This window comes from Liolophura sinensis, chromosome 6 (assembly GCF_032854445.1).
Source record: "Liolophura sinensis isolate JHLJ2023 chromosome 6, CUHK_Ljap_v2, whole genome shotgun sequence".
NCBI classification, from domain to species: Eukaryota; Metazoa; Mollusca; class Polyplacophora; order Chitonida; family Chitonidae; genus Liolophura; species Liolophura sinensis.
In genome coordinates, this window is record NC_088300.1 from 43,463,696 (window position 1) to 43,491,062 (window position 27,367).

The window sequence follows — 27,367 nt, forward strand, 5'->3', positions numbered from 1 at the left end:
GATTGATGACAATTTATATTTTTGATCCATTTTGGAATTTTGAAACTGCTCTATTCGAATGTTTTACCCTGGAAATCCCTATATAATCTATATCATTTCGCCACCTCTGTTGGAACAAGGGACTTACGTACTGACACATAACTTAACACATATATGTCGCATGGATCAGTCCACTCGAGCCTATTCTTAATACACTGTCCGGCCTATAGGTTCTCATCGAAACGGAAACATGATCTATTCTTGTATTGAATACTGTAACAGTGAATCACCACTAGATACATGGGCATCCCATGTTTTTCCGTGTCAGACCCTCTGCGTCAGATTCTGGGACTTGCGCTGCTTCCACTGTAAAGTTGTACGCAAGCGCTGTCTATTGTGAAATCCATTGTCCCACTACAGGAAGGTAACACAGGACACAAAGATTAAACATTTATCTCCTATATTTTTCGTATTGTATATGAAAGAAGTAAGCCCATCAACCGAGAAAATCAAACACATTTACATACGCTGTAGCGTTGGCAGAATATTCGGAATCGCGTATACCGTAATTTGCTGTGATAAAGAGCCATATCAATTCATCGTCAACATCACGAAAAACCAACTGTGCCAGGTTGTTATGCTACCCGCTGTATAGTTGGCAAATAAGCCAAATTTATACGTTCAATCCGCAAGTTTCTGTTTAGATCTGAGATCTATTTCATTCTTCTCATTTCAGTTTTCAGACATGAAAACATTGTTCTGCCGTCTCTCTCATTCATAACCTAGAACTTGCTGAGCTTGCTGTCCTCTAAGTAACAACTGTGAATTCGAGTCCAGCTCATAGTGGTTTGCTCTCCGGCCGTACGTGGAAAGATCTGCCAGAAACATGCTGATGATCGTGGGTTTCCCTGGGCTGTGCCCGGCTTCACCAACAGCCCGTAAAACACCAATAAATAAATAAATAAATCAAAGTAACAAAGCTATATGCTGCGAATATCAGGATTCTTTTTATGATGAAAATAACATTAAAAGCAATGTTGAAAGCAATGTTAAAAAAACACCAACAGTACAACTAAAAATTTATTAAATAAGGAGTTCATAATGTGAGAAGCACACCATATCACTATTAAGATTTATTTATTTATTTGATTGGTGTTTTACGCCGTACTCAAGAATATTTCACTTATACGACGGCTGCCAGAATAATGGTGGAAGGAGACCGGGCAGCGCCCGGGGGAAACCCATGACCATCCGCAGGTTGCTGTCAGACCTTCCCACGTATGGCCTGTGATGAAGTCAACATGAACTGGACTTGAACTCCCAGCGACCGCATTGGTGAGAGGCTCCTGGGTCATTACGCTGCGCTAGCGCGCTAACCAACTGAGCCACAGAGGCCCCCACTAATAAGAGTTACATCATTCAGTGAAAATGCCTATATGCCTAGAATACACCATGTGTCCTACATTCGCAAACACAGCCATCTCGAAAGTCAAAAACTCAAACAACTCCCTAACAGCTTTTACGTTGAACTGCATGTTCACCACGGTTCTTTATGCAAAATGTATCGTTGACATATGAGGTGAAAAATGTACATTATCGCAGGTTGCCGTTTGCTTTCACACTTTTGAACCGATAAATATATCTATTTTTCCTTTCTCACAAAAGGCAATTCCAAAAATACGTTAATTCATAACAATACCACATAATTATGATTAAATTTTATATTAATGAGGTCATTGAAATAAAATCAAAATGATAGTTCATTTATTAAAATATATATTATCGACATGTAAATATAGAGCAAAGAATCATGATGGTTTTGGAGCAGAAAAAATATATCGATCAGTGCTTTCCCACAAATGAAAATACCATAAAATGTTAATTTATAAAATCATAATTCTTTTTGATATGACGTCAAAGATTTAGTTCAAGTAATAAAACAATAAACGTAGTAAATATGGTGTACAGAATCATGAAAAATGTAATATTAGTTAAAAGTGTTTTGTTTTTTGCCAAGATGCAGCTAAACATTCTGTATTGTCTGTGAGTGCTCGGCTCTCTTGTCTGACACTGTCGTTATCTGTACCAAGCGACAAGCCGCAAATAGCAAGGCCAGTTGGCTAACCATTTCTCTGGTGATTTGAAGCAGTGGACCTAAGGCGTTGTGCAGGCTTGCTAGGATATTCCACAAAAGAGCAAAAGTTGGATGCAGCAAGGAGTTAAAGAGCCCCGCAAACACCGGTTTTAACAGGTGATCTCCCACAGCGCTGATAAACCCTGACAATATAGGACCCAGTACAGTTCGGAACAAAAACTTCATAAGTTCCACGGTAAAAAGCACCACACATATGAACACTATCTTCAGGCAACCGAAGAGCTCCTGGAAACCGCGCTCTGCCACTTTCTCAACCCTACAATAAAATGAAAAGTATCATCAGATAATTTATAATGAATCTCATTATCTCATCATATTCCGCCGAGTAAGATGTTCGCCATTTTAACTCCGAAAGCGTGATTTTAAAGAATACTTACACTGGGCTATTGCTAAGTAAAACGGTGCGGTCACTGACAAATTTTGCCATGAGTAAATGATTTCCATAGTTTTCATGTTTTGAATGAGAAAGTCTGGCTGTGGTTTGAGTTGTGAGGCTCCGTTTAGATAAACCATGTCTACATTTCAGACCAGACGGAGCAGCAGTGGTTAAGTCTTTAAGGAACCACGAGACGTGTTACATGTGAGCGAATGGCAAATACCAGGAACCATGCTTTGATACATCTCTCTTTGTCCTCCATGTTTTTACTTTAGCAGCCTGCGGGAAGCTCGGGACTATGAATTATAGATTTAGGCGTATAACTATGATCACGCGCTAAGTGATAAAAACGTAAACACGTATGCACCATCAACGCTTGTATTACCCAGAATACACTAAACAGCTATGAATAATGACTTAACAGTTGAGATCCTTTGCAAATGTTTTTTCTAGAAGTGGAGTCTAACAGTTTCCTTATCTCCCGCGCATGACTCATGAAACACTACTGTAGAAACATTAGCCTAGTCACTATACACGCATATATCGCAGTTAGTTAATTTCTTTATCCCAACACGGAATTGCTTTTTACATTGCGATTACTTGACCCCCATTTGTTCAGGTAGCAAGCGATCGAACCACTAAACAGACGACGCGATCAAATATATGCACTGCAGTTATTGTAATTGCCCCTAACCTCTTATATGCTTAAACCCAAGTTTCCTTAATAGGCGTTGCAAAGTGGATTGAAGCCACTTGCTGTATAGACATTGCTTTGATAAATTCTTAAAACAACCAGAAAGTTCATTCTTTTGCATGGTATGTTACAGTGTTCTACTATTACAGTCTATTTCTTTTAGAGAGTCGCCTATATTCAGCTCCCTGCTCAGTCATACTCGTTACCAAAATTTGCCTTTAGCCAGTGACACGTAACAATCAAAGCTGTACACTTTGACACGTGGAACGTTCATTTTACTACAGGAAAAATGCTGTTAAAATACTGTTTCTAACTCATAATGTTAAACTCCATAAGCTTAGTTTCAAGACCAAGAACTGACTGCATCGGGTGACATCATAATTATTCAAAAGCAAGTTGCATGCTCGACAATGGGCGTGGAGAGTAATTCGTTTTACAATGGCTGCACCAACAACGGTTAGAAACACATCCTACACTACTGTATCTACGAATGGACTACACGGCTTTTCCTAACACCCATCTCTAAATCCGCCACCACGTGAGATAATATACTACAAGAAATAAAATAACAATCATTTATTAAGGTTTTATAATATTAAAACGTGTCAACAATTTCAAATATGGCAGTGTCAGTACAGTTAAGTTGACAGCAGTTCATGTATGGCAGCGAGTATGACTGATTTTACAGAGAGCTGAATGTAGGCGACTCTCTAAATGAAATAGACTATAGTAAATCAATTTTACTGTGGAATGAATCCCTTTTCCCTGTGAAAGGTAGGTTTGAAATTTCCCCATGATTAATGAATATAGATGGTAGGCTTGATAGCTTTGTAGTCACAATATGTATGGTAACTTGAAGGTATAATCTGATCAATGAGGTTATTTGGTCTGAATTAAATCATGTAAAGTATTCTTCAACGTGGAGAATAAGCCGTTCCTTCCTTTTGTTTATGTGCGGGAATACCTCGACAGAAGAGACCAAGAGAAGTGATTATAGTACCTAAGAAGGTTGTAAATCATAAATAAACAATCATATAAGGTAGGAGGGTGTCATATTACTTTTTATCATTTTAATGTTTTTTATCATTTGCTAGTTTATTTACTCTTGGTTCCAACAGTGTTCTGCTATGAAACTTTGTACACTGATTTCAGAATTTTAGTATGTGGACGAAATCGATCGTTTAGTTATGTTTGGTTAATCTGGCCACGGCCTACATTCTGACAAACCTCTATACTCAAAGCTGCAGCCGAAACTGCTGTAGATCCGGATTCGAAAATGCGACCTCATTGTTTCAAGGGGCGTGACTGTCAGAAAGCGTCAGCGCTTTAAGGTTACTCGTGCGCAATTCAGGCAATTGAGGCCGATTCGTGTAATCTTAACTCATATGAGCCAGCGAGGCCCGGCATTCTTACTTCTAGTGGGTATAATTAGGATGCTTGCCTTTCAATCGCTAGGTGCCCATGACGTGGGTTTCATCCCGTTCTCAGACAGGGGAATTTCAAGATGCCATTGGGGCATTCCTGACTCAAATTCTTTATAATGGCGTTAAAACAGCAATGTAATCACCACGTCACTATAACGTCAGAACATTCTTCTGCAGGTCAGGTTTGAATTAAACCTGTCTCCACAATTCACTTACTTTTCTGCCAACCGTGGCATCACTGAGCTGGAACTGACATCTTCAACCTCGTAATATTGCATATTGCTCTGGTCAAATTGATACAAGTACCTGTGAGAAGATATAGATAAAAACGTCTAATTTTGTCACACATCCATCGATACCCGAAAATTTTGCACAAACCAAAAAGAACAAGGTGTTACGATACGTGATAACTTTGCCAGTTGTTGATACTTCTTATTTGTCTATAGGCTGTCCAGTTCAGAAAAGCTAGTCTTCAGCATTTTCATCAGAAAAACCATGCCCAGGTCACATGGGATTTATTTAAGACTTCATAGAGCAGTTGTACTATAAATTTCTATCTAGATATCCGAACTAATATCACGAAACAGTTCTAATTTGTGGTGGGAAAATTCCGGAAAATTTTGGAATTCGGTTAGTGTTGATTAACATGCTGTGCACAGTCGTGAAAATAGATGTTCGTTCTGCCTTTATGCCAAAATGCCGCTAATACCGAAATGGTTGATGCATGGCATACTGGTGTGTCCAGACACTGATTTTTCAATTGCCTGTCTTTGCATGGAGACTGTGTTCCATAAGTTCTAGTTTATGACCGATTACAAAAGTTAAAGGTTTCGTCAAGTAAAACTTCATACGTGGGTTAATGAAAGATGGATTCATGAGTTTAAATCCACCAATAATTCCATTTTCACGTTTACTTTAAACAAAATGCAAGAACACAGAGCTAGACTGTGAACGTTAAATGGGCGGCTTTGCACGCCTTTGAACAACACCTGAGAAAGATGGTATATCAGGTGTGTTCGCTACACCTTTGACACGAGAATGAATTGCTGCACGCTATGGTGCGTGATCTGCTCTTGTCAAATTTAATTAACTCATCCAAGAAACTGAAGTTTATGAACGTGTAGGCTATTAACACAGATAACTGTTACATTTATAACTGTTGAAGTTTCAAACCGTTTCATAGTGTCACATTTAGGGTAAACTTGACAAGCAGGGCCAACATTTCTCTGATTATCCTGTTTGGACAAAATCACTTGTCAAAACTGAGGCCTCATCCTTCAGGCTAGAATCACTAGCAGTAAAATAATCAACAAAAAGTCATTTCCTACCCATTTTGAATTCCCAATACTTTGGTCTCTATGCCAAACCAGGCTATCCACTCCCCATGCATTTTGGTTAAGCTTACCCATAAACAAGTGTTAAGCCATCTGAATTCTGGAATAGTCATACTAATATATACATTACACATGTAAAGTCATCGAGCATATGTCTTGCTGTGTTATTAAAGTGAACAGTAAATGTTATAACCGATATTTTGGAAGGAACCTTAGTTCTTACTGTTAACATATTACTTATGTTTAAATACTGTTTATCAACGATTAGAATTAGATGACTGTGATCAGTCATTTTTTTCTGTGATCACCTTTTACCGTGCGGGCCGTCCTCGACCAGCACTTGTCTAATGAACTTGCCGGTTGATGGGGAGTGTTCTCGGTTGACAACATCACCGAGGGCCATGAAGGTTTGTACACCTTGGCCCACATCTGTAACAAAGTCCTGATTGCTTCGGGACATCTGTAAGTGAGTATAGTTCTGGTGTATTTCTAATTAACATATCTCAAGAAGTAGGTGAAAAAATAACCAGGAAAACCAGGAGTTACGCAGAAAAGTGTTGCGAAATCTTACACCTCTCGGACAGCCATTATCGCTTGTCAGGTCATTACTGAGATCAAAACATTTATCCATTACCCGAACACCTCCTACGCACTGTAGTCACGACTACTGCATGAATTTCAACGGTAGTCTTGTATACAAATGATATTTGCCAACACGTAAAGTGAAACATAGAAAACTCGATAAGAAAAAATGATAATCATGTGACGTGACACCGTGAGGCGGCCAAAATGTGATCATGATATTGCTACCACCTTTGGGGCGCTGCCAAAATGTGACCATGGTATGGCCTGTACGGCTGTCATGTCGACAAAATAGCACCATGATATGGCCAATATCGCTGTGATGTGGCCTCTATATGGCCCTGTTACAACTATGTAACCATTAAAACAAAGCTTGAGGGAAATGACAGGTGAGGATGAAAAATTTCCTATACCTCTCGATAGCTTACCTGTTTGCCATTCTTCCCAGAGGCACCAAGGGAATGGTTCGAGTTCCTGTTTGTTGTTACCTTCTGCTTGTCCATGGAAACAGTCCCTTTAATAGAAGACGCAAGTTTGATTCTTCTTAACTGATTATTAGTATTAAAGTGAACATAAAATCATGTCAATTACGAATAAATGATAACATAAGCATTTGACTGATATAAAGCAAAATGCCAGTACTTGTATCAAGTTCTTAGCACCAGCCGTTTGATGATAGCCATGAGAACTCTGAAACAAGAAAAAAGATTCTAAAACACATTAGAGTAAGCATTAAAGAATAATGAAAAATGCCAGCATATAACTCGGTTTTTCAGTCCTTTTTACAACTACTTTTTATTGTATACTAATTTCACTTTTGCACTCAAGTGGGGTTACCCAGTCCAAATGTAAGGTTAACAAATATGTATCTCTGGACTATAGCATTGAAAGGTGGTTACCAGGGTTACGGTTCGGGTCGCCATGAGAGTTGCCGGCAGACTGAGCAGACTCCTGTTTGACAGGTGTAGCCTGCACAGGGCTCCGATGTACTGGCACAGCGTGCTTAGACTGAGTAAATTTCTCTCGCACTTGTTGAAGAACGCGTTCTTCTTCGTCAGAGTTGCCCCAAAGATTGATCTCTGCTCAACGCAAACAGAACACCTGAGTATCATACGCATGTGTACGTCGAAGAAATCCTAATCTTCAAGCACACATAACACACACTCACAAGCGTTATAAACTGAAGGTTTTGTATATGGCTTAAACAAATGTGACTTAAGATTAAAACAGCTGAAGGAGGATATTTGAAAATGATAAAGCATCAAACTAACAGTATATCTGAACATTTCATGATGCGGAATGATATATACCCTCGGATTCGACTGTGGGTTTGGGGTCATACAGCTTTCCTTTACGGGATCTACCGGGTGCCTTTGGGGTTTTATCAGGAAGATCGCCATCTGAGGAAAAATTAAAATTTTCAGTTCACTCTCATAAAAAAACCCAACACAAATTCCGAAAACTGAAACCTGTATTTAACAATGATCTAGTGTCCATTGTCACATTTAAAAGGAAAGAACTGGTAACTTTTCGTCAAGTCTTGGTATGCCCCATCCTATAGGTCTGGACATGTAATCTTATGAATGACTGCTTTACCTGTACTGCACATTCCTTGGAAATTGTACGGAGGGTTTAACTTGTCGGAGTTTGGGACATCACCTTGCAACATAGTTTTGTCAATAAACTTGTTCGTTGAGTTCCTACACACACAAAAGAAGATTTATGTTATAAGGTAATGTCAAAATTCCCACAGACAAATCATCATTAATTTACAATCCAGTCATTTCTATCCATGTAAAGAGTACTTTATTGTTTATCTGAACACAAAGATACAACTTTACGAACGACTCTTATTGAGATAAAACATCATGACAAACGCAGCGTGTATTATACCTTAATATTTAATAACGTTCTCTTTTATGTTACTATCGACATTTTACACCATAGTTGACCATATGACTAAAGCATGACCACTACAAACAGAAGTAATCAAAATAGACCAAGGAGAGTTGTACTGTACCAAAGCCCATTTTCACAAACTACAATTCACAAACTATCCATGTACATCCTGCTAATGTATGGCACTATAACTTACAGATAACCCCAGATACATAAAAGTTAGCATAAACTGTGAAAGTTCTGTGAAAGTGGTCAGAATTTAGCAAATTAGTTTAATGAGTAACAGTTCTTACGTCATCGGGATTTTCGTCCGGTCTAGAGATTTCTCCCTTTCTTGAATTAGCGGTAAACTCTCGAGACTTTGATCGAGTCACTGCAACAAAGATAACAGTTTCAAGAAAAACATATAATCATCATAATTCGAAGAGACAATCGCTATTGCTGCACACTCATGGTGGTTCGAGGATACAAAGGTATATTATCACCTATTCGCATAAACACGTTAGAGTTAAAATACAGGGGCAACAATGTTTTCACTACAGAAATAACACCAGTTATGCAAAGCCTGCTTTTGTCAGTAATTAGCTATTACAGTTATGTTATCCTGAAGAACACTGTCATAAAAATACTTTTTTCCTAATCCTGGAAAACAAACACAGCCCTATGAAATGTGTGCACAACACGCATACGTACACGGCTTAGTTTCTTTCTTTGGCCGCTGCTGGTCCTGCTGGGAATGTTCTGAAGCCTCCTCGATAGCGTCCATCTCCTTGGGGGGTAGCTGATTAAACCCGGTGACACGAGGTCCCCGGGGAGTAATAGAGAAGTCCAGCATAGAGCTGTCCCAGTCAGAATCAGTGTCGTCCGCCATCTGTAATCTGATCAATAGCAATATACCAGTAATGGTCAGATCAATTATTATAGGTAGGCCTGCCGACATTTCACTTTATAAGGTTTTGTTTCTTTTGGTGGGGAAGGAGGTAAGGGTTGGGAGGAGCTTACTGAAATAAGAGTGACTGAAATATACTACACTTTTGAAGATAAAAATACATGTATACATATTTAGCCAGCCTCTGTTTGAAGGGCATAAGGTGAGCTTGTCCGTGGTATTAAAAAGTCTATATAATCAAGTCAGATTCAAAGGAATTATTTTCTCGCCACAATATCAAATGGATGCGATACAGCCATTCAAAACGGCGCACATGTGGAAAGTTTTCGTTTTATTCGCACCAACAGCACCAGAGACATGGAGGTGAAAAGATTGTCTGCACCACGTGGAAGTTAATTTCAAAAAAAAAAAAAAACTCTGCTTCACGGCATCATAAGTACAAAGCTAGGCTTTCCTGACGCTTACAATTTACACTACACATATATATGATGTGCAGGTTGCTCTGTTGTCTGACATGCTATATAATTCCCTGTTATTATGAGCCCTAGTTCTCAGAATATCGATCAGCGTTGTTCATTTGCCTCTTATCTTGTTATCCTTCACCTCGTCATCTAGTAATCACTGCCTCATGTAAGTGAAGTGTCCACATTGTCTAAAATATGTATCCACTCATTCAGTGGTATTATACGCAGCCAAAAACATAAAGGGATCTCGAAACAGTGCTTAATAGCCCTGTCATAGATGACTTCCTAGATAATTTCGACTCTAATATTATTATATAGAATCTACAAAAGTTACACTCCAAGGCAATTTCAACGGTAAAGATACACGTATACGCAGAGATAAAAGTCAACCCCGAAGTACAGCGGTGAAAAAGTTATTAGAAACATTGATGTCCCAGTCCTTCGGCAGGGTTTCACTCGTTTTTATCAGTATTTTCTAAGAGCCGCGCGGGCAACAGATGGATAAAAGATCAGCGAACGAGCTAAAGCCATTTGTAATTGTAGTTCTTCATTTCTCGAATGAGGATACCCCACAGCTAAACAGCAACCGGGGGTCTGCAAATATATACAATCATACGGTACACAAGGCTGACCTATATGTCTACGTGTACCCATAATCATTATCGTAATTATATGGCCAATATAATACAAATAAAATTAGCATAGTTCCTCATGTAGTAATTTATATAGGCCTACCTATCCACAGACCTAAAGTTTGTTTATAATCATCAAGGAATGCATTTAACCAAATAAATGTTGGGACCTTTTCTGTTGGGGTAAAAAATCTGATGTTCATTGGAAACATAAGTTTTATAAATATTTTGAGCAAATGTAAGTGATTGAAAATTGTGACAGCTTAATACAACCGACAATGTTTTTACATAATTTATAAAATCATCAATTTACCGCACTCCATTTTAATGTTCTAGGTTTTAATTTCAACCATCCTTGTAGCTCAGCTAAGGGAGGTAAATTATCAGAAATTGTTTAAAAAAATAGAGCTCTACACTTAATTCAACTACCATTCTTGATACATCGTTTTGATTTAGGACGTACAGGTAAGCCTACTACATGAAGTTCAACCTTCTCTAAATCAACCATGTTCTAGAATTACGAAGTAAACACTTACCGTTAATTGGGTCTTTAATGACGTAAAACACTGCAATAGTAACCAAGTTGATATTTCACGCAGAATTTCCACGAACAAGTTCAAACAAGTTCAGACAGCATTCTGACAGCTTTTGTTTTTTACGCCTGACGACAGTAGAGAGAGGTAGCCAAACCTACCTCCAAACGCAAAAGAATGTACCTACTGAGACTGGTGCTTGAGAAGGCCAGGCGCGCGTCCCTTCACAGTTGAGTGAGTTTCGGCTAATCTTGTCTCACATGTATCTGTGAAAGCATAACATCGGAATCACTAACATCGGGGACCAATATAGCATGTTATAGTGAGTGGTCCAAGCTAATATAAAATAGGCAAGGCCGAACGAAGTGTATGTGTAGGCCTCCATAGGCCTATATATCTATCAGGTAAATTAATAACGGCAACTAATTTATTTATCTATTTGATAGGTGTTTTACGCCGTAAGCAAGAATATTTCACTTATACGACGGCGGCCAGCTTTATGGTGGGATGAAACCAATATATTATCTACATTTAGGCCTTACATAGAGTAGTAGAAGTTTAGACGATATATACATACATGTATATGTATATATGTGGGTCATAGACATGGTGTATCTGTAGGATGAATGCGTTAAGCCTTCAACCTGTGGCCACGTCCAACTGCATCCCATACTGCCCTGCATAGATTTTATACGCTTTGCTGGGGAAGAAATGCAACAAAAAGGAGGATGAGGCATGAAGGAAATATAGTGGTAGGCCAATATGACGGCACAGGAATTTTCAAAAAAAAAAGAACACAGTAAATACAGGAAATTTAATGTAATGGTACATTTTGAAAGTAGAGCAAATTTATTCCAAGAACCTACCCGCGGTAAACATTTTTTTTTTGCCTACCGGGTATGTCTCGTAAGAAAAATCTGCAAAATGGAATGACATTTGTATCTGGATTTTATAACTTTTTGTGTACATATGTGCACTTCGTGTCAGCATCCTGAATTTGCGAAAAATGGTAGATTTTCACATGTACACATCTAAGTTAGTCAATGTACAGCCTTATCACTGACTTCAGTACCTCACTATAAATATACCGTCTGGACTAGAGGTACATGCATTCTTTTAACAAAATCAGTGCATCTTGATTTTATTTTTTAATCATATTCTAAATTTCACTATAGTCACATATAAAGATCAAGAAATGCACTGAATATTTATACTTTCTACATGCCTGTTGTTTCTCCATCTGCCCTATTTTACACGTCATCGCATCAGAAAATGCGACATTACACTTACAAAGTAATGTTATCACCTATGACCATATGTTATGCTATTACAGAAACGTGTCTGCAGTATAGTACATGTTTACGACGTGTACATAGCTACTGGGGCCACGTTGGGATAATCACACCTGTCCTAACGTGCGGTATGATATCTACATGTTTACAGGCTCGTGTTTGCTGTATTTCAGTCTTTGATTCTCCTTTCGCGATGTCATCTCACAGTAATGAAAAGAGAGTGCATGAGTACATGTGGGAAAGAGACAGGAAAAATGACAGTTTCGATGGATTTGTATGTCCCAGAAAAGAACTATAGCTCTTGATCAGTGAATTCTAATCTTTATAGCTGTGCTGTATGGTGGCTGATAGCGTCCATTTTTGACCACGCCTTCCGTTCAGAAAACCGCGCCCTCCGCGGGAGCGCGGAACACGCGGAAAGCGCTTCATTAAAACCGAGTGCCTTCCGCGTTTTCCGCGACCTCCGCGACCTACGTGTGTTCCGGTTTAATTTTGTGTGATGATATGCATGGACCGTCAGTAAAGATGGCATTAATATCGGAGCCGCGGTGGTTGCGATTTTAATAAAACTAAGACATCTGTAGAGTCGAGGAAAACGCGGAAGGCGCGGAGGTCGAGGATGGCGCTGAACCAGGGCCCTCCATACCTTCCACGTCCTCCACAGGGTCGCAGAGTCCAAGATTTTATTAAAACCGCGACGAACGCGACCTTGCCGCCCGAGGGAACTCGAAGAAGGTTAAAACTCGCTTTTGTTAAAACCGCGCCCTCCACGCCGTCCGCAGGTTCGCGGAAAACGGGGAGGCTGCGGTTTTCTTCAAACTGCACTTTCCGCGGGTCGCGGAATGCGCGGTGAAAATGGTCGCTATCAACCTCCATAGTTTAGGCATGCTACTGTATTTTCTTATAAATACATCGTATTTAAAAGGATCCAGCCTTACATTATACTTGTGTTGTCCCATATGAACCATGCAGGAGCATTAGTTCTGTGCAGAACTTGTGGATGCAGGTGTATAGTTAATCCGACTCCGACCACTACTTTTCTCCCAGTAAGCCGACTAACAATATTTTTTTTAGACATTTGTTAGATTTTTCATGCACATTAAGTATTTTTTTCTACCACGATTCTAACATAGCAATGCCGCAAACATGGTACACATGATTCCTCGGAATGGAGCTGCCATTGTTTCCCAAACCACGACCAGTGCTAAGAATTAGCTTTTTAGTTTAAAAACCTCTCATTTGTAAAGGACATATATGGTAAGGCGGAGAATCGGTCCCAAGAGAGGTGCGATAAGAAAGTGCAAATATCAAAATCACAGTACATTTCTATATAAGTGTACCGAGAATAAAACTTGGTCGTAACAACAAGTTATATGGCCAAAAAAGAGATCATCACCAAAAATGCACTCTCGATCAAAAACGCCAATTTTTCGTTCAAACGAGGCACTGTATTGTTAATTCACAGTACAAAGATTGACGTTAACCAGACAAATATTTTTACTGAGATATTTGTACATGCTGTCGAAGTTTTGTTTTGGCTAACGTTTGTCGTCATATTTAAAACATTAATTTTATAATGTGATCAATTTTGTCATTTTGCAGCAAGTTTAAAATCCGTATTTCTGCCATAGTCTGTTAGGCAACGTTCATAGTACAGTGGACTCACGAAATCAATATGCAGAACAGCTTAGGCCTCAAGAAAGAGTTCGAATCTGTGGTTATTTTTTCGCAGATATAGGTCGCCTTGTATTGAATATTTGTCACATGATTTAGAATCAGTAATCGTTAAGGCGTGGGAAACGTGACATATGGCGACCTCTACGAAGTCATAAATCCTGCATGAATCCTGCATTAGAGCACACCTGGTAATCTATCATTTACATTAATATGCTATCCATAGCGGATATCCATAAGGTTGAAAGTTACATGTCTTATATGTCTATTTTATCCACTGGTCCATAACTGCGCGCGCAGGAATTTTTCACCACTAAGTAATATTTGTGGTGCAATGATTTGCCCCACTGTACAGTTTCGAATACAACAAAAGAGAAATTTCAGTGTGACTGGGGCAGGCTACTATTTTATAACTGAATATTAAATATGAACTAAAACTTCTGCTGAACTCCACTGGGTGCTGGGTTTGGTCCAAATTTTAAATATAAAATATGACTTAATACCAGTATTAGCAAATACACTTTCGAACAACTGTGCCCAGAATACAAAACATCACCCTTCGATTTCTTTTCTTATTTTGTCTTTGTTGATTTGACGAGAAAGATTGACAGAACATAAAAAACAAAAACAACACCTAATTCAGTTACTGATTACAGAACTGGCCACTAGCTGTCAGCTGATCAGAAAGCCAGTTCACGTGATTTATTGCATGTGATTTATTGTAGGCAACCTTCAGGAGCTCAAGGTGTTCACGAAAACGAGTGTCGTCCACTGCATACTGTCATTAATAGTAAAAGTGGGTGAAACACCGTTTCCTAAGGCCGGAATTGAACATGCACCTAATCTGGATTAGGGATTAACAGACAACGTCTAAACCACCTCCCTACTCTAAACTACGATTAATTGACGTCGAGCATATGCCGAGAGGAATCTGTACCTAAGCTTATTTGTTTACATGACAGGCCTTAGGAACGATGAGTATCGGCGAGCTTGCGTGCGAAATATCAGCCATTCTGGAGGTAAAGGCGTTCAGCAGTTTTAAAATAGTGACTTATATCGTCTTTTTCATGTCGAACTATGGAATAAATAAAAAACATAAATATAAATTTATGTTGTCATGAACTATGTCACTGATGTACATTCATTCACTGTGTGTATGTGGTCAACGTGGCCATCATATGACTGAATAATTGCGACGTAAAACCCCAAACATACATAGATACACACGTGTTCAAAAGTACCGCCATATAGTATGCCTAATATAATCTTCAACAGACATCGATCTTTTAATTGTTTTTTATTTTTGTGTACAAAAAGGTCGTTGCACTTTGTTTGAGCCATCTATATAGTGCATAAGCGAGACAGAAGCTGCCTGTACACAGAAGAACATAATGTGACAGATGCATGCTTACCAATGCAACGACTCGGAAGCCGCTCAGAGCTCGTGCGTGTTGTTCAGTTAAAAGCTTTCGTACTTGTTATCGATCCTGAATTCCAGGCTGATTAACGCAGACATGTTCGCTTGACTTGGCGAAACGGAAACGGTGCTGCTGACTGGGAAGGCATGGTATAAGCCTTCTTGCTAGACTTGATAGAGATTAATCCTCTGTGATGCCTTTTAATATAGCCTACATACGTGTACATCAGAAATAGGGCACACTGATCTGAAACTATATATGTGTGTATTTTAGTCTACTGCGTAGTGGCCCCCTTGTCATCGTTAATGTCGCATGACAACGACTGCAGCTTTTAACAAGAGTGGTATCTTTTTATGTTGTATAAAGCACCGCCCAGACTATCCACCATCGTTCAACTTTTGTTGACTCCACAGCAAGTTGAATGCTGTTGAGGTAAGTTGAGTGTCCAGTCCACACTACAGATTAGATAGGTCAACATTGTTCAACACTGTTGTCGTGTGTTGGGCTGTGTTTTTTTCTTGGTTTTTTTTTACCAAACTTTCTAGAAATTGGAGGGAAATTTCCATCTTTCTCTCGCATCGCGAGACCATTTTCTCTCCTTCGCCTTTGGTGCCGCCTTATTTCCCATGTCACGTGCTTTAAGACGGTCACGTTATTTCTACACGCCCGCTGATTGGCTACTTTCACTCAACTTGACTCATCTTGTTGACAAAAATTTCTGATTCAACAATGTTGAATGGTGTTGAGTGCTGTTGAACAAAGCTGAGGAACCCGTCCAGACTACTCAACACGTCTGAACCTGTTGCTGAGTAAACAAAAGTTGAGTGGTGTTGAACAGTCTGGACAGGGCTTTAGAATAAAGATTATTTTATTGTTTGGATACAGCATATAGTATATATTCAGGTATATGCATTCATATATTTATTCGATTGTTGTTTTGTGCTGTGCCTAAGAATAAGAGCAGTTTTCCGACAGACCTTCTCACATACAGCCATAGAAGACTGGACTGGAACTCACACGCTTCAACTCGTCCACGACACGACACGACCCCCCCCCCCCTCCCCTCCATATGTCCCATTTACAGTGCAGTTGTACTATGTTTATAGTCTGGGCTACCCTTATAGAGTTTACGCGTAGATGTGCATGGTTGGCCCGGTATCAGAGTAGGTCGGGTGTCTTGTCTGCTGCCATCGACATAATACTCCGTACAGTGGTGGCAGCACATTGGCGCCATGGACACAGTATATATGTACACGTACCTAATGACTTCTGGTCGTTATTTGACTGAAAAATCGTTAAGCTCGAGGTAAAATCACAAGCATTCAATCATTCACTCAAGTAGAGTTTACATTCAGATACAGATTGCATGGCGGGATGCTCCAGCGCATTATAACATATTAATTATACAGTTTATGGTACGCTTATATCCAAATAAGTGTGATACTTGTGTAGAGTTTATGTTATGAATAGATCCAGATTAGTGTGGTACTCGTGCACGGTTTTTGGTAGGGTTTAGATCTAGATTAGTGCAGTGGTCGCGCAGATTTTATGATACGTTTAGATCTAGATTAGTGTGGTACTAGTGCAGAGTTTATGGTACGTTTAGATCCAGATTAGTTTAGTAGTAGTGTGGAGTTTAGGGTATGTTTGGATCCAGATTAGTGTGGTACGCGTTCAGAGGCCATGGTACGTATAGATCCAGAGTATTGTGGTGCTCGTGCAGAGTTTATGGTGCGTTTAGATCCAGATTAGTGTGGCACTCGTGGAGAGTTTATGGTACGTCAAGTGCAGATTAGTGTGGTACTCTTTCAGAGTTTATGGTACGTTTAGATCCAGACTAATGTCGTTGTCTTTCAGAGTTGATGATACGTTTAGATCTAGATTAGTGTGGTACTCGTGCAGAGTTTATGGTACGTTAGATCCAGATTAGTGTGGTGCTCTTGCAGAGTTTATGGTACGTTAAGATCCAGATTAGTGTGGTGCTCTTGTAGAGTTTATGAAGCGCTTAGATCCAGTTTAGTGTGGTTCTCCTGCAGAGTTTACGATACTTTCAGATGCTGAGGTGTTTGTGGTATATTCAGATACAGATTAGTGGTATACTTCAGTAGAGTATATGTGTCACGTGTAGATCCAGATTGGTGTACACATGCAGATCAGTGTATATTCATATAGATGTTATGATATTTTCCACTTAATACCCAGCCTAAAAATAATTGTGCAACAGTATATTCACAAAATCTTGTGTTACATACATGTACCTGGACTTTGAACAACTCCAATGGCGGGTGGGTTTCGCACAAGTCTGAGATATGTTGTATGAGTTAATACAGGTGTTAGCTAATACAACTTTGAACAAGCGGGCCTAGCAGCCTTAACACCTTCACAAAAGATATGAGGACAAATTGTAAGGATATACTACATGTATATTTAACGTGCTCATATGTGTAGTCTGATTGCTGTACAGCTATTTCCCCAGTTTTCCAATTGCATAAACATTGTTTGAAGGAAATCTATATCAAGATTGATGAAATTTTATGTGTAGTACATGTACAATGTATGTATGTTCTTTTTAACAGATGCACACTGTAGAAAAACAGATGTCCGCTATGCAATTTCTTAAATTGGTTAGAATCAAGAAAATTTTAAAAAGAAGGCAGCTGTTGTGGATTTTCGGTTCATCATTTGTCCTTGACATTCGTTTGACACATAAAGCTGAGAACTTATATTTTCTTGTGAGCGTCTACACCTTGTCACCCACCTCTAGTATGTCTGGTTTCTTGTGATTTAAACCTATTTGTTTTGACTTGCACACAGGTTGTACTGTCATGGTGCTTGATTGAACCTGTAAGTTAGTATGTACGCGAAATAATTGTTCAGGCAACAACGCTAGTATAATACAATATTGTGGCAACCTTACCATACGCTATAACGGCGCTTTAGTCCAACACAATTGTGTGGTAAGCCTACCATACGTTATAACGGTACTTTAGTCTAACACACAATTGTGAAATCAGTTTCCGCCCAAGAAAAAGCGTATGTCATGTCAAAAATTGTACCTTACTTTTGTTCATTATAATAATTATACAGAGAAAACATAATGTAAACAAACATTAATACAAAGTTAGAATTGCTTTCGTTTTGACACAAAATGACATTTCCAGTGCTTTATCATTATGACGCTGTGGCAACAAAACAAAGAAATTGCTAACAAAAATATGACTATATATAGAGGGGTGAGTTAATTACCTGAACATAGGATATTGTATTGCGTATGTTTGCTATATATTGTGTGCGTCAGAGTATATTATAGGGAAACGCTCCCCTTCAAACTAACACGGACCAAAGCTAGCTAGTCTATCTTGTTTGCTGTTGCCCTTGCGATGAAGGTTTGTCTGCATAATGGTATGAACGCAACACTCCCATATTGCTCCAGAGAACAATGGTCACCCTTGCTTGGATCCGAGTGGACAATGCAAGGGGAAAAGGCACACATCAAACTACGATTACGGATTTATGGCTTTACCCAAGAATAATGACATGTACATCGTGTGTTATTTAGTTTCCCACCCTGACCACTTTCCAAAGTCAACTGAGAATTCCTTGGAGGATCACCCTTCTTCAACATGTATGCGGTAATGAGCTCGGAACTTGGCTACTTCCCAGCGTTTTCTTGTTTAGGCACCACATTTTCCATTGGCATTTAAGGAGTAAACCAATTGCTGAAAGATCCCAGTAAACCAATTGCTGAAAGCCGATGGGTACTAATTTAACTGCGGTGCAGTGCGCGTGTTAGTCCTCGCACAAAGAGGGGCAATACAATCAGGTCAAGTAATTACAGCTATACGTGTTTACAGGACATAACACGTCCCTGACAAGCTCGAGCATGTGTTCATATCTCGATAGAGATTAAGGCAAAATGTTTATATGACGAACTGATTGATACATATACAAGTTTTTCATTCAAAGGCAAGGTTCTCGGAGAATGGATGGATTGAACGGAGTTGGTCCTGACAAGAATTCTTTTCAATTATTGCAACATAGTGAGTGACCTTGGTCATTTGTAACATATAATCACATATATACACAAAGGAAACACTAAGCACCATTCTCAAATTCTATACTGACAAATGGCATGATATATTTTTTACATGATTGGCAAACTGAATTGCCGGAGTGAATGTGATTTGCATGGCCAATACTCTGTCAGTAAGAGGACACCGCGAATTAAAGATTAGAATTTAGTCGTGATATATTGTCACGTATAGCTTTCATGTGTCCCAATGGCGATCTGCACCGTACGTCACATCCCTCCCGCTAGATGCCGGATCTGGAGGATCCCAGCAATTGCCTAAGCTCCCAGTGCAAAAGTTGCTGATAGGTCTTGCAGGGGTCTCTAGTGTTTGTATACGATATGGTCAAACATATCCCATATATTCTTTAACGGACTTAAATCCGGGCTCCCTGGGCTCACGAGCAAATCCGATGTCAGAGTGAAGTGATGGTGTGCAGAGCGGAGGCTGTTATCCTGATAGATGGAGCCTGTTATCCTCACAAATGGAGGCTGTACGTGAACTCTGAACTTTAGTTCATCGAAAACGCTCTATGGACATATTTACCCAAAAGCAGACACCCGATATTACCTTATGAACTCTATGCTTCCATATTTACACGGTACATTGTTTGCGTGTGAAGACTTGAGTGGCAATGTCGTGATTAAATCTAAAGTTTAATGACATTCAATGACATGTGTTTTCTCGCTAACAGAGTGTTGCGCTGACAGACTACTCTCGTTTCTGCAAGATCAGTGTGTCAGTAATCACATCGGATCTATGCGTCGAAACATTCGCATACAAGAACTCAACCAAGATGGACGTTCCAGGTCAATAATCACAAGGCCAATTCCCCAAACGACGTTTAACACAAACCACCTAAGTACGAAAACAGGACGGAATCGGGCAAAGCTAAGCAGTCAACTGAGATAGAGATTAAGGCAAAATGTTAATATGACGAACTGATTTATACATATAAAAGTTTTTCATTCAAAGACAAGTTTCTCGGAGAATGGATGGATTGAACGGAGTTGGTCCCGACAAGAATTCTTTTCAATTATTGCAACATAGTGAGTGACCTTGGTGTTTTGTGTTTTCTGACATCACTTTCGGTCCGATCACGCCTGTTCAAGATCTCGGTGGCAAATTTGCTATTGGTGGCAACGATGTAAAGCGAACGTAGAGAGCGATGCATGCGCTGTAAGAATTATGATCAAACAGACGCTCCTAACATCGCATACACGTACAAACAGCAATGTCAGCAGGTGTGGATCAGTTACTGTGCACACTACATCTTTTTTGGATACCTTTGGTGTTTAATCAAGTAGACAATTTTCCTAAGGCTAGTGCGATTACGGTCAATTTGCTCGGATCTGTTTTGCTACGATACCTTATCAACGACTATACTGGTAGTGTATATGTACATTAGTGACAGATTCAACTTCGGCCTACTCCTCCACATAGCTCACGGGTAAACTCGAGTAAGAGATTTCTGCCTCCAAGAGGTTAGTCAGTCCCCAGGTCGATTAAGCTCTTGTCTCCAAAGTCAATTAAACTAACAAGGATTCTTAAAATTCATTCCCTGGCAAACCATTCATTTAGTCTCACGTTGAAGTCGAGGGCTACTGAACACATTTCTGCGCACCAGGTTAACTGTGCCGAATTGTGTTATTCTAAATTTGCATTCAGGGTAAAAGATGAAGGTTTAGACCAACCACACCTGTTTCACAAATTGAATGTCGATTTTATCCAGTCTCTGGTTACTCCATGCCGGCAGGCCACTTTAACGTGTCGGTTAGATCGGCTACGCTCTTCTGCTTGTGGATGACGTAGTCTTTGACGAGGTTCATGCTCGTCACTAGGGCTGTACCTCACAGACCATTTGATTTTACACTGTACTCAAGAATATTTCACTTATACGACAGCGGCCAGCATTATGTTGTGAGGAAACGACCATCCACAGGTTGCTGGCAGACCTTCCCTCGTACGGCCGGAGAGGAAGCAAGCATGAGCTAGACTTGACCTCACAGCGACTACATTGCTGAGAGGCATTTAGGTTATAGCTCCGCACTGCCGTGTTAACATCGTCAAGATGCACATTTCTTCAATATTAAACGGGAAAACTCCAACCAGCTGAAATAAAGTGTGATGCTAGCGCATAATCAAATAAGTGTGTAATCTGTGTACTGGGAGGGGCTAGTAGACGGTCTGTATGATCACATGTAGTGGGCGGGTTTAGTAGACAATCTGTTTGATCACATGTAGTGGGCGGACTTAGTAGACGGTAAACAGAATGATAAAAGGATACCATGACACAGATACACATTTATTAAAATTGGAATAAGAAAGAACAAAAGGTTGTCCTAAAAGTTTGCTTTTATCCTGCCATCGCGGGAGTGTACATCAGAGCGCAGGAGATGACGTTAGACAGGCGGCAACAAGATGACAGCCAACGATCCCTGTAAATGCTGCAGGGATTTCAGAGAGGACGGAGGCCTACACACAGAATTCGATCTGCCAGAGATTTTTTATAGATTATCGGAGCTATAGTTGAGCGTGGTGAGCCACAGCCATGTCACTGTCTGCCTGTAGTACATGATCTGGCACCCAGAGTAGCGACCAGCCACTTAGGACTGGACATTTGACGCTTACCTCACAGGGAGAGAGATTTTACCAGCAAATCACTGGATTACGGGGCCTCATTGCCTCGTACCGTCTACTTTGTGGTTGAGCGAAGGTCGTCATGGTCTTCCATACATGACTTTGATCAAAGTGGTATCCTAAGTGATTAATATTTACTTTAAGTGGACCATCAAGCCAGTATTTAAAAAGAGCAACCGCTAAATAATAGGTTAGCCTATCCGAAGGAAGGATTGGTGAGGTATGTCTGAGCGTGATTAGAGTGAGTTTGTCGATAGATCATATACTTCCTGTCCAACTCACCCGATTGCAGATAACGTAAGTATAGCACTTGCACGACCAGAATGAATTGCTCTTGTATATCATCTAGGGTAGATTCATAGATAACGGGTTAATGAGGCTGGCATGTCCAAGAACCGAGTCTTGTTACAGATATTAGGCTACTGTAAAAGACATGGCCAAAATATCTCTGGTCACCAAAACGGCAAGGCCTAACCAAGTGATCGGGCAACCGGACTGATTGGCTAAAGGAAGTTTCCTAAATGATAAAAATTAACCTGGAAGGATACAGATGCCAAGTAAAAGAGCCTGGCCGAACTGAGTCACACATATGGCATCCTACGGAGCTATTAGTGAAACATTCGTCCAGAGTTAACATGCAAACGTCATTGTCTTCAGAGGTTGCGGTCTGCAAGACTCCTAAGGTCAAAACTAATGAAGGAACAACTGCATATGGTCAAGTGGATATGGACTGTTATGCAGGAAGTGAAGGTGGACAACAATTGGATGATGGAAACACATGCGTGAAAATTGTAGGTCGATTAGCCACGATAATGAAGATCAAACTAGCCCCAGGCACAGAGCTGGCAGCTATAAACTAAAACTTCTGAACAGGCCAGTGATTACCGATGCATGACAAAAATGAGAATTTCTCTAAACAGAAATGGACGCACGCTTTAATATGTCGTTGTGAGTCTCTGTATAAAGACAAGAGTTTATGATCGCTGGGGAAAATTAACCGGAAAGTTCCACACGACTACATCTGCAGCATACACGTTGTTTCGGTAGTTAAGTTGGATAAAGAAAAAAAAACTCATCAGGCTTATCTCAATAAACCACCAGGACACGACAGATTACAAATACAACGATGGGTTAAGTGCTAATCGAACACTGGCTGTGGGGAATGAACGGGAATAATAGATAGTTGGACGCTGGCAGTTTGATCAAGGGGGATCCAAATGACGTCTTTAATGAACAGCGTGATGGTGGTATAGCATGGTGGGAGTTGTGAGCGTGCTTACGGGTCCAAGGTTGCTGGAGTAACAACGGCCGACTGTCACACAGCAGCGTGTAGGTAGCGCACACGGGATTACTGGCTTGGTACCACGACAACGACGGCAGGAAATCTACGCTCTTGGGCTACGTTACTCTCCTTCGCTCTATGATTTCTTCGTTATAATCATGTTGCGTGTGAACAAAGCCATTCGGCCAAAGCGCCTCATGATGTATATCTGCGTGTCGGATTTAACATGTGTTGTTTTCAATGGACTTGTGTTTCTCATTTCTACAGTTTCAGGTAAGTAAGCGTTGTTTGACTTGAACTTCCCTTTTACCCCAAACATTCAAGCAGTTTTCTGTGATTAAGATGATCAGCTTATCAACTTTGAATGAACCATTATTGGCTAACGCCATATCAACCATATCACAGTTACCAACTTTGAGTATGTTTTGAAAAAGGTTATCCAAAACAGTATCCGTATAAAATCACTATAGTTTATAATATGTATTTCCTACAATATTACATGTGCATTCGATGCCTTCGCTATGGACATGTATGCAGTTATCTTTTCTTAACAGCTGGTGTATGTATGTGTACTTGGCATAGTGCATATCAAGTACTTGTATTATGCACTATTACACAAGCTTCTAGCTTCCGCGAACAGTCTTAATATCCCTCGGGTTCTACTTCGACTTCCGCTGAAGTAGCCATACGTTTGCTCCCGGAAGTTCCTTGGTACTTACAAAGATGGTGTTGTTACTGTCAGCATAAACCATACTGATCAGACAGTTCCTGATTACATCATAAAACATCGATCACGTGGCTCAATAAATACAATGCCACTTGACAAAGGCATTAGGCTCTGTCAAGTAAAGTTTGAACAGGGTGTAAGTGGCTATAATTGCCACTTCAGGTGTCCTTTATCCATGAAACTGATTATAATTCATGGTTTGCTAATGAGTTCAGTGTGAGCTCTTTCTCTCAAATGAGAGTAGATATAATTATAGCTTTCTAACATTTAATGTACACGTTTTTAACTCATCGTTCTGGCGAAGACTGATTGAGTACAGATAATGAGCAAGAACTGGTTCTGCTTCTAATTAATGCTGTAAAATCTTTCTGGTTTCAAAGAAGCTGGGTGTAACTATCTTCCTGAATCAGATTACGATACGGGTTAGCGTCAACAATTAACAATGCCTCTTTGAGCAGGATGGTAATGTAACTGTAACCTGATAAAGGAATGCTTTCGTTTTTCCATTTGAATAGTTTCGAGGACTTGTATATTCGTCCTCAACCCTTTGAGAACAGATCATTCAATTACTTTTATAAAAAAATCACTCAATATTATTTTTGAATAAAATTAGGCAAAAAAAAAAGATTTTTCAAATAGTATTTAATATCCAGTTTAATATCCATGCCTTTCTTAGCATATAAATCCACATTTATGCCCCAAAAAAAATCGGTCAGACACATTTTGAATATTCTTCTAAGATTAGTGTCCGAGACGAGGTATGGTTTTTATATACACCAGAAAACAAAAGTGATTCTATTGATTACTCTCATTTATTGTTAATGTGTTAAAATTTAAACAAAAATAGTCTAAAATATAGCGGGAAAAATTAACTACCTAACAACCTATTACCCTTTTATGTTTGACATGAACATATTTATATTTATTGGCAAGATCTTAATAAGATTTTTTAGGTGCAATCAGTTTGGCGTTAAAATAACATATCAGGCGTATGCTCTTGTACACATCTGTCGATATGTGACCTTCTACAATAATGAATTACTTGTGATGCTAAAGAACATATGATACGTTTGGACAGCTTACAAAACTAATATAATATAGATGCATGTTGTTGGTCTTATTTGTACAGTCGTCATTTATCCTAAAATAAACGTCCATAACGCATACGGTAAAATGAATCTGGACGGAAACGTGACTGACGTTGAGCTATTTATCAGTGTCCGTACTAGTAACTGTTACCATCCATGAATTAGATATTTGAGTGCGACAATGCGTCATTCTCTTAATAATAAAAGACGATAATAAATGTTTCCCTGAATCAAGAAAAATCTTAATTGTTTTATTGACTTTGATGTATGGTTATTTGGAAATTCATCTGCTAATCTTTTTTAACATAAAAACTATGCATAAAGGTGGAGAGACGATGAGCAGTGTGATCGAAATCTAATATAATATTGCTTATTTATTCCTTTATGTCTATGACTAGTGTTAATCTCCCAGGCCTGGTCTTTTTGTATTTATTTCACCTAAATGTTTATTAAATGTTATGACACCACAACACTGTGAGTAATTCCACATCAGAACACGACAGCTACTAAATTGTAACTTTGTAACTTTTTAAATTGTAAGTTTTAAGCATTTTGCATGCTATAAACCAGTGCGCTCGTTGTCAGTGCATGTCCACGGTCCACTTGTACGAAGCTCGTAATTGACATGGCGATGTAATGCTTACAGTGCTGTTTACCATGGTAGTTACGTGCTCGTGACGTTAAGAGAACTTAGTGCAAGCGGACTTATACAGATCATGGTGTCTTCCTCTACTTGCGGAAGTTTGTCAGCAACCTGTGGATGGCCGTGGACTCTGTCGGCTTTCTTCCCACAAACATGTTTTAGTTTCCAACGTTTTGAATGTCAAATAATTTTGTAACTGCCATCAGGTTGGCACACATGGGAAATAGAAGATGTTCACTTAAGCAAATCCCGATAATTCACTACTTCGACCGGTGTTAAACGCGAACAAATTAGGCTCTTTATTAGACGAATGAGGAAAACTCAGTTGGCTTGTTGCCCAATACATGTATATGTACATGACTTGTATACAACGTTCGTCTGTAATTTCAGGTCATGCTTGCAATTTCAGGTCATGCTTGCTTTCAAGGTTTCAGGGGAGGAAATGGTGTGGCCAAATTTGTGTTATTGTGGAACCCGTGATATAATTGACCAATCGCATGTGTGCACTAGTACATATAGGTGCATGCACCGAGCGTGTCAGCTGAAATAGGATGTAATAATGACTGCTGATAAACGTTAGAGAATGAAACTAGATGAAGACGGTTACTGCTTGCTAACAACGCGTACCGGTCACCGTGCTGTATATCGTGGTATTTTGATTAGGTACTATTAAATTCAATGACGCGCTTCTCTGAAGTGACGTATTTCTTCAAGGCATATGACGCAAAGCCTATGTAGTTTTATGTAAGCTTTATTTCTCACGGTTATGGATGTGAGTGCAGCTCATAGTGTTAACAGTGAGAAATACGTGCAATGGATTTTTAGGTGCAGTGGAGAAGGTTAAAGAATAACATGAATTAAAAATGTAAATAATTTGACTTAGGGGGGCTTCATGAAACAGAGCATTTTAACTATAATCATATTTATCCTCAAGTGGTAAAAGCGTGGCTGTTACATTTACCATGTTGCCAAATTCAAAAATTACATCCTGCCTTTATTCTGTGTATAAATTACAAAGCCAACCGAGCTGCCAAAACGAGGTGCAAACCCGGCCTTGGGCAAGAAACTTGTTCATTCCCCGTTGTCGGCCACTGCTCGTGCATGGACTGGTTTGATGACAGTAAGCTCCCAAGGGCACTCGTGTGTCAGTTTTGGAATTTTAACGTTCGCTTAAAATCATATGTATTCCTCCAGTATGGTTACATATCTATACGTCACATCTGAGAAAGTTGGTCAGTAACTTGCCCAAGGTTGGTGGTTTACCGCAGGCCGGTTTTCCCTACCTATTAAAGCAGACTGCCATCGTATAAGTGAAAAATTATAGAGTATTAAACAACAATCAAATAATGATATGCGAAAAAAACAAGCCTATATGTAAGTGTACAAAATAATCAACAGAAAACGTGTGTGTGTCAGATAGGCAGAAAACTTGCCCTCGAGCCTTTATTCTGGTAGTGATAATCCCTTATATTCATTCATTAATTATTTAACTACAATTAGTGTTTGCAAAGCCGAGAGGCCGATATACTCTTCATGAAGTAACATATACTACATACATAGAAATCAAGCAGT

The 27,367-nt window shown here is 39.5% G+C and overlaps 1 protein-coding gene across 2 annotated transcripts; it reads right to left on the reverse strand.

Moving 5' to 3' along the window:
* Positions 1–1,026: 1,026 nt before the first annotated feature.
* LOC135468558 (uncharacterized) lies at positions 1,027–8,344 on the reverse strand. 2 transcript variants are annotated; one of them, XM_064746884.1, is made up of 7 exons: positions 8,141–8,344; positions 7,855–7,944; positions 7,444–7,623; positions 6,973–7,058; positions 6,271–6,422; positions 4,845–4,934; positions 1,032–2,390 (listed from the first exon to the last, which is right to left on the reverse strand). In XM_064746884.1, the coding sequence occupies exons 1-7, from the start codon at positions 8,211–8,213 to the stop codon at positions 2,003–2,005; spliced, it is 1,059 nt and encodes a 352-aa protein (XP_064602954.1). In that variant the 5' UTR covers positions 8,214–8,344; the 3' UTR covers positions 1,032–2,002. The 2 variants fall into 2 exon arrangements, with proteins under 2 accessions (XP_064602955.1, XP_064602954.1); XM_064746885.1 differs by lacking the exon at positions 7,444–7,623 and having other exon boundaries at positions 1,027–2,390.
* Positions 8,345–27,367: the final 19,023 nt, after the last annotated feature.